The following is a 9050-nucleotide window of genomic DNA, read 5'->3' as shown; positions in this document are numbered from 1 at the left end:
TATGAACCTGAGTGCTGTACGCAAGATGGATCATTTCCCACTAGGTAGGCTGTGTGGTCTTTTCGTACTGACTGCATCTAGGCTACCCTCTTTATTGAACGTCGCTAACAGTTCGATGGTGAACTTACCTGGGATGCAGTACGAAATTGGTAGAGTCGATTTCCAATACCATTGCTCTGACTGAAGAAGCTGCTGCAGAATCAAGTAGCTGTCCTGGTGCCCAGATTACTTCTCTCCGTGGTCTGCACTGTGCGACTTGTCGCGGACTTCGAGTTTGAGGTGAGCGGCCGGACCATTCACCGCGTGTCAAGCCGCCCCTGTGATAGGTGTGTCGTGCTGGTCGAATATTTATCGCGTCCGGTTGCCTTGGTCCTCACGCATGTAATGCAATTTTTTCTCTCCCGACCCCGGACAAGAACTTTGTGCCGCTGCTAGTGCCGCCGTGCATGCCACTGCAATCTATCGTATACGACGTTACCGTTTGCAGCGGCCATACTGTCAAATTTGACGCAGTTGCGGAGTTGCCACACAGGCCGAATATGTCTCGTCGCTCGTGCGAGACAGCAGGGCTGTCTGGTAGAGGCGACCTTTGACAGGGAGAATGCTAGCGATTCAACGTCTCAACACCCAGGACACACGTCGTCTCTGCATTTCGAGGGACATGCATGATTCACATTGACACTGTACACGGAGAACCTACGTGTACTTCTGCGATGCAGCTCCCTTTTCCTCTCCATTTGAAAAATGACCCAGCCTCTGACGTTCACAGCCTGATTTTCAGATTACCAGGTAATCAGTGCGATCTTGACCTTGAGGGGTGCGGGAGCTCTCATTCATTGCTCCATTAGACTGCTCACAAAGTCATGTCAGGTGTCGCCATGGAGCAGGCGGTACTGCTGCCATCGACGTACCCTCTGTCATACAGTGTTCCAGCACAGCCATACACCTTATCAATTCGAAGGGGGTACAAGGACGTACGGAGACGTACTGCCAGCCGATGCGCCTTCTCTAATGTCCGAAACACCACCTCTGGCATGTCGATGGTCTAGTCCAGCTCCCCAGGTGATCCCGACCGTGATGACACCTATGCTACATTGGTCTGACAGATTGGCAGCTAGTAATAGTCTGTAATAGTATGGAGCGGCTCCTTCGACGACGCATTGCCGGATTGCAGTGTCTCAGGCCGTGGGCTCGCGCACAGCCCGACTGCAGATGGCGCCTATGAGCTCGCGAGGATAACGTCGCCCTGGCCGATGGGCCCTCCACGGACATGCGAGTCTCACGGGCCTCCATGTGCCGCGTGTCTCCCAAACTAGCCCGTGTCTCCCGAACTAGCCCGGTCGCCGCACAATGTATTTGAATGCTCGACGCCGCCTTGCATCGGCTACCGACGGAGCACGGGTGTCTGTCGATATGGTCCCGACCGTTGTCCCGCATGGTTCGGTAGTCATGTCAGGCTGCTAGTGAGTCAAATCTGCCCCGCGTCTTTGCGATCATTTCCAAATGTAGGCCCCGGCTTACTGCAAAGCACTCGGACTCTTCCACGCACTTGCGCGGACGAGTTCCCCCGTCTGTCTTTTGCTGGTGAATTGGTCATTGCCTAGTTTGGTGTCTTGTCAAGGTCGGTCAATTGTCCGCCTGTCACTTGGGGCACTCACAAATGACGTCTGTCCGAGGAGGGTGATGATCGTCGTCTTCGTCGTGTCTCCGTTGTGTGGCCTGCCATGGCCGCATGGCTAGATCTAGCAACTTATATGGCGAAGCGAAACGCCACAACGCAGAAGTCACGGTGGTCCAGCCGGTCCTGTTGACACAGTGACAGACCCCGGAATCACGTCCACCACGACGGCTTCATTCGTGTTTCATGTACCAAAACCGTACTCGGCAAGCACACTCTGCCTGTGAGAGCAGGGCACCCTATGGGGCAACTTCAGTCCGGACGTGCAAGTCGAAAGGAAGCAGGCGTTCTGAGTCTCGCAGCAAGGGGCGCGAGAAGCGGCACTTTAGCCAGGAACAGTCAAGCGCACTTCGCCAGATATCATGGAGATATCCTTGCTCATACTGTATGTTTCCCGAACCTTGGGCTCGGGGGCATCCGCGAAGGCGCCACTGACGAGTCCCTCGTACTCAACTCAGCGGGCTATCGGTCGCCCCGCGATGCACGTCATGGCCAATGGTGGCCTGAGGGACGCATTATACAAGTCAGTACGATCACACGTTTTGTGTGATTGTCATTTTCCTGACGATTGGCCCGTCATGCAGCGAGTCGATGTCGACATCTTGCGGCCTCCCCATCAATCCCCGGGAGATACGGTCCATATGCATGCGCACGGTCTGGAATCAAGATTGCAAATATTCCGAAGTCATTCCAAGCGAATTTGCACGCTGGACTAGGCTGGACTGAATACAGCTCCGTTTTACGAAAAGCCTGAGGTGGGTGCCCGTTGCATCTGCTTGCATGTTGCCACACTCATGCCAGGAGAGCGTAACTCAAATCAAGTGTGCCTTAGTATCAGGCCCATCGAACCTTCCAACCGTCTGTACTGTAGCGCTGACAACAACGGAACTGGTGCGGTACCGCTGAAGTGGAGACGTAGAACTGGAAGATTCTACGGGAGATAAGGCCGCCCACAATGAATGCGTCAGGGTCGAACGGGGATATAATGGACAGGAGAACCCCCTCGCAATGCCGCCGGTACTGTCCGTTTGGTTGGCCGGAGACATGACTCGCTCGCCAGCTTACAACAGTTCATATGACGGGAGAAGCACTGCGGTGGCGTTGTTGCCGTACGTGGGTCGTCCATCGGTGCGCGCTGGGATATTCCAGTGTTCCCTGGTGTGCCGCTCAAATGCGGTGACGGCATCCGGTGATCAATTGGGATGTACCAATGGGAATACCGTGTGCGAGTTCGCAAACCCCGTACGGACGACATGGTAACAAGCGGTACGTATTCATGCTACTCGCCGCTCGGGGCGGAAAGCCGTTCCCTGGCACGCTCTCGCGTCGCCTTGTTCAGGGTCTAGGATGTTCATAGATGTCGAAGATTTTACGCCATGTAGTTGCCTTCGTTACAGCGACAAAGTCAGGCATTCGCATTGTCTGAACGCTGCAGGACTCCCTCACGACGTGCGATGACGGTCTGACTCTCAGTGCGTAGACCGGCGACGGCGCAGAAACACGTGCGCTGCAGATCGTACTACTTACGCTAATAACGGTCTTGTCCTGGTCTTGTCCAGGCGGGTCATGTTTCTAGAAACCAACGATAGTGAAACAATGATGTTCTTGAGGGCAATATCTATCGATACACGTTTTGGGTTTCGCTTCTCTAATATTGGTCCGGTATGCTCAAGACTCAAGCGAACATCCAGCCCTCGGTACTTAGCTCCAATAATGCACTACCACGCGGCTCAGCGGGTAGTACCCTCACTTTACGGCAACAATCCAGCCCGTATCTGCGCTACAAATAGGTTCTTCTCTGAGGGCCCCATACGTCGTTTCGGTTGTGGGGTTTTTGAGCAAATGACACTCCTGTCTGGCCTATCCTGCGCGACACTCGGGCACTCATGCCACGGGACTTGTTATGCGTAACGGGAAGCTCGCCGCGCCGCTACCAAACGCCTGGACCCCGGGAACTGCTCTAGCTTCTGAGAAGCCGCCGTTTACGTCATCTGTCCTACTTGGATATATAAGGAAAACACCACGAGGGATCAGCTAATCGGGCTTCAAACCTTGGCTTGATAACCGTAGGCGCCCATATACAAGCAGGCTTCGACACCCTTAGTCATTTGAAACTCCGGCCCAAGATTGACGCAATCGAATTTCCCGATTTCGTAACTATCTCTCTTGCCACCATCATCCTCTTTCCGCCGGCTTCCTCCTGCGGGCTCTTGCCTTCGTCGTCTTCTCAGTTGCCATCCCATCCGTACAAAGGGACATCCGCTGCATTATGAACACCAATCTGGAGGAGGCCGCTACCATAGCGGCGGAATACATATCCAGTAAGTCGCATGGTTCGATAGTCTGCTAATGTCTCGTCCCGGCCACGTATTGCTCGATCACATGGGTGGTGGCGACATTTGATTAGGGTGGTGTTACGTCCCGCGCAGATGCAACACGAGATCTCACCTTCAAGGCTCCTGATAGCATGATCTGTCATCCCGCCACCGACGCGTCGATCGTGTGTGGGTGACTGCCTCGCTGCCCATCCCAGCGTACTCCATGACGGCCGCACCTCGATCTATTCTCCTCCCGCGAACGTGTACACGGTCATAACCTCTTTCGCCCGTAGGTTTGGACAATCTCCCTGCCGAGACACAACACTTGCTAGCAGAGATAAGGCATCGTGATTCACGCACGCAAGGTCAGTTGAACCGCCTTAGCTCTGTTCACTCTGAGGCCATTAGCTGATTACTTTACTCCATCACTTCGCCTAACTCGTGGCCCCGACGGATGGCTTCCTGCGACATGAAACCCATCGTACCTGATTCTTCTGCTGTGCTGCACCATCATGTACCATATCGCATGACCTGGGCCACACAGAGCTGCAGCAAGAGATACAGAAGGACGGTGGCAAGTATGTGCGACACTCGCTCAAGAACCCTGGACAGCCTCTCGGCGCGAAAGATGGCGCAATTCCTCAGAATATCGCTGCCCAATATGCTGAGATCGACCAACTAGCCTCCGAGAAGATTGCTCTTGCAGAACGAATGGTACAGCTGATACAGCGTGCCCGGGCTCGGTTGGACCATGACCTCAGCAAGGTGCTCGTCTTGCAAGGCGAGCCCGCTCCCGAGATTCAGACGAGCTACTCGTTTGGCCAAGGCTCGCGAAATCCCGCGGAAAGAATCAACGAGAGTTTGCGCAACGCCATCGCCATTCCCGAGGCCCCGCCCGCACCTTCGGTGAGCGCAGCACCACCGCAAAAGAGTGCGTACTCCAGGCTGCTCCTTTCGCGTCGCATTCACTCATTTGTAATGTTTTTCTTTTGCCGACCGAATATGACCATTTCTCCCGGGTCCCTACGCGCATTGCTGACATTACGCTCCATCGTACGTACAATAGAACGGAGGATAGCCGCGGCCGCATCGGCGGGAAGCATCAAGCTGCCGAGCCCCGCGCCCATGCCAGCGGGCGCCTACGGCGCAGGGCGGTCGAGGGCGTCGCAGCAGACCCGACAGTCCCCTGCGCGCTCGCGCCGAGTCACGGCATCCGCCGGGCTGGATGCAGACGAGGATGCAGAGGGCGAAGACGATCTCGAGATGGAAGAAGGCGGGGACGCAGAAGATAAGGATTTGTACTGCATTTGCCAGAGAATGTCTTACGGCGAGGTGCGTACCACCCGGGGCGCCCGGGGACGAGGGCCCGGCGGGGCTTTGCTTGGGAAGGTATTCGCTTGCTAACTGTGCGCGCCACACGGCGTTATGGTACATTTCAGATGATTGCTTGCGACAATCCCAATTGCCGCTTCCAATGGGTGAGTCGCTTTCCGTTTTGCTTTGGCAGTTGTGCCCGCGTGTTGACGGGGCGGCGGTGCACAGTTCCACCTAGATTGCGTTCATCTGAAGTCACCACTGCCAGAGAGCTGGTATTGTGATGACTGTCTTGCAACGATGAAGAAGGGCACGGTGGGCGCTGCGAGCGCTGGACGGAAAGGAAGGAAGAAATGAAGAGGTTCGCCACAAAGGTGCGCTCGGGGGGCTGAAACACAGAAGGGCGCGCCCTTGCGTAATGGGCCGCGAGCGCCGTGGAAGGAGTGTGCGGTGTGCGGTGGCAGCTTGGGCGGGCTGTGCGGTGCGGTGGTGTGCAGACAGGGGAAGGAGGCCTCCCTGCGGTATGAAGGCACGAACAGGATGGAGGCGCGTGAACCGGGAGAAGGGGGCAGAAAGCGCCGTGGAGGACTGAATGGAGGAGCGGGACTGTACATGGATTGGCTGGGGCAGTAGAGCCACCGAACGAGTTCAGCCCAGGTCGCTATGGAGTAAGGCAGAGACGCCGGGCAGCGGCGGAGGCCGAAGATCTTCGGCGGGGGCCTTTGAATCGGACTGGGAGATCCACTCTGACGAGATGAGAGACTGGCTCAGTTCGGGACTGTAGGCCTGCCCGATTAGGCAGCCGGACGGTGTATTGCGCAGGAGGGCGAAAATGGGCATTGGAAATTGGGCGTAACTAGGGTCACGAAATACGACGCCGTGGGAGGCGTGACGTTGACAGCGGTGCCGCACTGGCGGAGGCGGTCTGCCCGCGGAAGCCCAGCGTGGGTGCCGTATTCGCTGCAGGGTGGCAGACGGGTGGCGGGTGTGTCCCCCGCGAACAGCGACGAGAGGCAGCAGACAACGGCAGACGAAGCAGGCCCGTCCCGCGCAGGACGGGCCCAGTAGGCGTTAGCGTGCAGCGATTCTTCGAAGGCCGCGCGTGGCTCGGTTGTGTTTGTCCGAGAGCCACCGTGGGGACCGAGGGAGTGGGTCGAGGAGAGTGGCCGCTAAGCCATTCTCGGTAGCGTGCACAGGATGGCCGGACCCCGGAACCACGCGGGCGGACATGCTGCTCAAAACCAGAACGCCTTCCCCGCCGTCGAACCGTACACCTGCCCCTTTGCGGACACGCGCTGCTGCTTCCCTCCAGGCAACGTGTTGCTCACCCCCGCCGCCCCGCCCATGGAACCCCTACTCTTCGACTGCACCTCCTACTCAGACGCGTCCACCCCCCGCACGCCCTCCCCCCGCACCGACGACATGCATCCCCCCTTCCAGTCGCCACCCAGCTACAAGTCCTCCCTAGACCTCGCCGCGCCGCGCTACATCTTCGACCCCACCCACGACGAGAACGGCATCGCTCCCGAGTCCCACACGCTCGAGGCCGCCCACTTGTGGTCTGCGCCTTATCCTGGGTCCTACCATCCGCCCGGCTCGCGGGGCTCCCTTCTGGACGAGCTGTACGAGCCTGACATGCCCGAGCACCACCAGCACCACATCCCGCACGAGCAGTACGTCGACCACCGCCTCCGCCAGCAGTCGCATCACGCCCACTGGTCCGGCTTGCCCCAGTCTGCGCACATCGACGCGCCACTCGGGCATGGTATGCGCCACGCGCACGACATCGCCATGCAGCGCCGCAACACCTTCCCCTACGTCCGGCAGGACCGCGCCGAGATGATGTACACCCCGCCACCGCCGTTCATGGGCAGCGACCACGACTCCATGTCCGGCAGCCCGTACGGCTCGCGTCCGAGCACGGTCTACAGCGAGCCGCTCTCCATGGACAACTCGCCACACCTCGCCATGTGCGAGCCGCTCCCGCACTCGATGGACGAGCCCTTCGCGCACACCGTCCCTTCGCCGCACCCGCCGTATCATGACTTCCACCACTTGGACGGAATTAAGACGGAGGACCCTACGCCCGTGATCGTCCCTTCGCAGACCGCCTACCGGCCAGGGTCAGGTGGGATGCACCCGCTACCCTGCCTCGTGCCGCACAACGGGCTCTTGGTCCAGCACACGGACGACGCCGCGTCGAAGGAGACGCAGTATCTCCGGCGGCGGTGTTTCAACTGCCACACCACGGAGCCCCCCAGCTGGCGGCGGTCAACCCTCAACCCGGGGAAGATCGTCTGCAACAAGTGCGGTCTTTACGAGCGGACACACTTGCGGCCACGCCCGCTGCGCTTCGACGAGCTCCGCGCCGGCAGCAAGACGCGAAAAGCGCCGAAGGCCGTTGGCGGGAGCCCGAAGGGGGGGAAGATGTCAGCTATGATTAAGAAGGAGCCGCGCGAGGGCGAGATGGACGGCGGCGTTATGACGATGCCGCGGCGGTCGTCCGTGTCTTCCTCAGCTGGTTCGTCCGTTGGCGCGTCGAGCGACTGGGACGACAACGGTACGTCCCAACGCACCCTCTAAGCACCTTTAGCGGTGTTAAATTTCGTCGTGTTCATACAGTCTCCGGCTACTCCTCAGGATCTGCACCTTCGTCGTCGATGGGTTCTCCCGCCGCTCAGCCGTTCCCCATGCGCGACTCCAACTCACAGTCCCCGCCATTGGTTGGCAGGGACGGTGGCATTCGGCTGCCTAATGCGCCGCTCAACGACATCGCTTCCCTCCAGCCTGCCTCTCAGCAGCCCAACCCGCGTAAGGCTGCGACAGCGCCGATGTACTTCCCCGGCAACCAGCCGCAAGGCGACTACTATCGGCGCGGCTCGCTTCCAACGCCGCACGACATGCAGCAGCGGCCAGTAGACGTCACGATCCCCGAAGTTACCGGTTGGCAGCCGGTGCCCGTGGACATGTCGCCGAAGGACAAGGCGCGCAAGGCTGTGTGCTGACCGCATTGCATTATTCTTTATTGGACACTTAGAGACACCGTCCTGCGCCGCTGCCGTATCTATTCGTCACCCCCGTTGTCCCCTCGCCGCCCCGCCTCCGCCCCCCGCTGTACATCTTTTCCGCGGGCGAGACCGATACCTTCAAAACGGCCATACCCTACGCGCACGCACACGAGCCTCGTGTGTGGGACGTCACCACGAAGAAGCAAGGCCAAAAGACTGGTGCTGCCATGTACTGACCACCCTCCATTACGCCTACGGCGCTCATTGTATCATTCACCCCGCATTGCATCGTTGTGTTCCACTCTCATCCGGTTCTTGGAGTCATCGTCGGCTTTGTGTTTTCCTATTTTTTGTTACTTATTGGTACGGATCTATCTCCGCTCGCGTCTCCTGCGTATGCTCTCGGTGCCCGGTGTGGTTGGACTGTGGCGCTTATATATATATTCAACCGTCTGTCGTACAATGCTCCTCTTATCCTTGCATGACTCCGCCTGTAATCGTAGCGTATAGGAAGTACACAATGCAGAAGAAGCCAAAATCATCCGCATGCTCGAGGGACGTGCGCAAAGACGTGTTATCTGGGTAGGGCGAGCTGTTCACGGGCACCGTGCGGTCGGTACTTCGAGGGGACGGCTGCTAACCGTGTAATGGTGAGACAAGGCTGGGGCTGGGGCTGTCCGAGTGCGCATGTTTCAGAGGAATAAGCCTCGCATCTCGCTACCGCTGAGGCGC

The 9050-nt window shown here is 58.3% G+C and overlaps 2 protein-coding genes across 2 annotated transcripts; both read left to right on the top strand.

The window, feature by feature from the left end:
• Positions 1-3734: 3734 nt before the first annotated feature.
• C8Q71DRAFT_42128 (uncharacterized protein) lies at positions 3735-5785 on the top strand. Its single transcript, XM_047918449.1, has 6 exons — positions 3735-3999; positions 4290-4361; positions 4541-4927; positions 5063-5328; positions 5436-5474; positions 5539-5785. The coding sequence occupies exons 1-6, from the start codon at positions 3948-3950 to the stop codon at positions 5665-5667; spliced, it is 945 nt and encodes a 314-aa protein (XP_047785185.1). The 5' UTR covers positions 3735-3947; the 3' UTR covers positions 5668-5785.
• Positions 5786-6576: 791 nt separating this feature from the next.
• On the top strand, positions 6577-8728 carry C8Q71DRAFT_732360 (uncharacterized protein). The gene is made up of 2 exons (XM_047922257.1): positions 6577-7870; positions 7933-8728. The coding sequence occupies exons 1-2, from the start codon at positions 6655-6657 to the stop codon at positions 8313-8315; spliced, it is 1599 nt and encodes a 532-aa protein (XP_047785184.1). The 5' UTR covers positions 6577-6654; the 3' UTR covers positions 8316-8728.
• Positions 8729-9050: the final 322 nt, after the last annotated feature.

This window comes from Rhodofomes roseus, assembly GCF_022264815.1.
Source record: "Rhodofomes roseus strain CIRM-BRFM 1785 chromosome Unknown C8Q71scaffold_1, whole genome shotgun sequence".
NCBI classification, from domain to species: domain Eukaryota; kingdom Fungi; phylum Basidiomycota; class Agaricomycetes; order Polyporales; family Fomitopsidaceae; genus Rhodofomes; species Rhodofomes roseus.
Note: the sequence above shows the minus strand (reverse complement) of the source record. Positions and strands in the feature narration are given on the sequence as shown.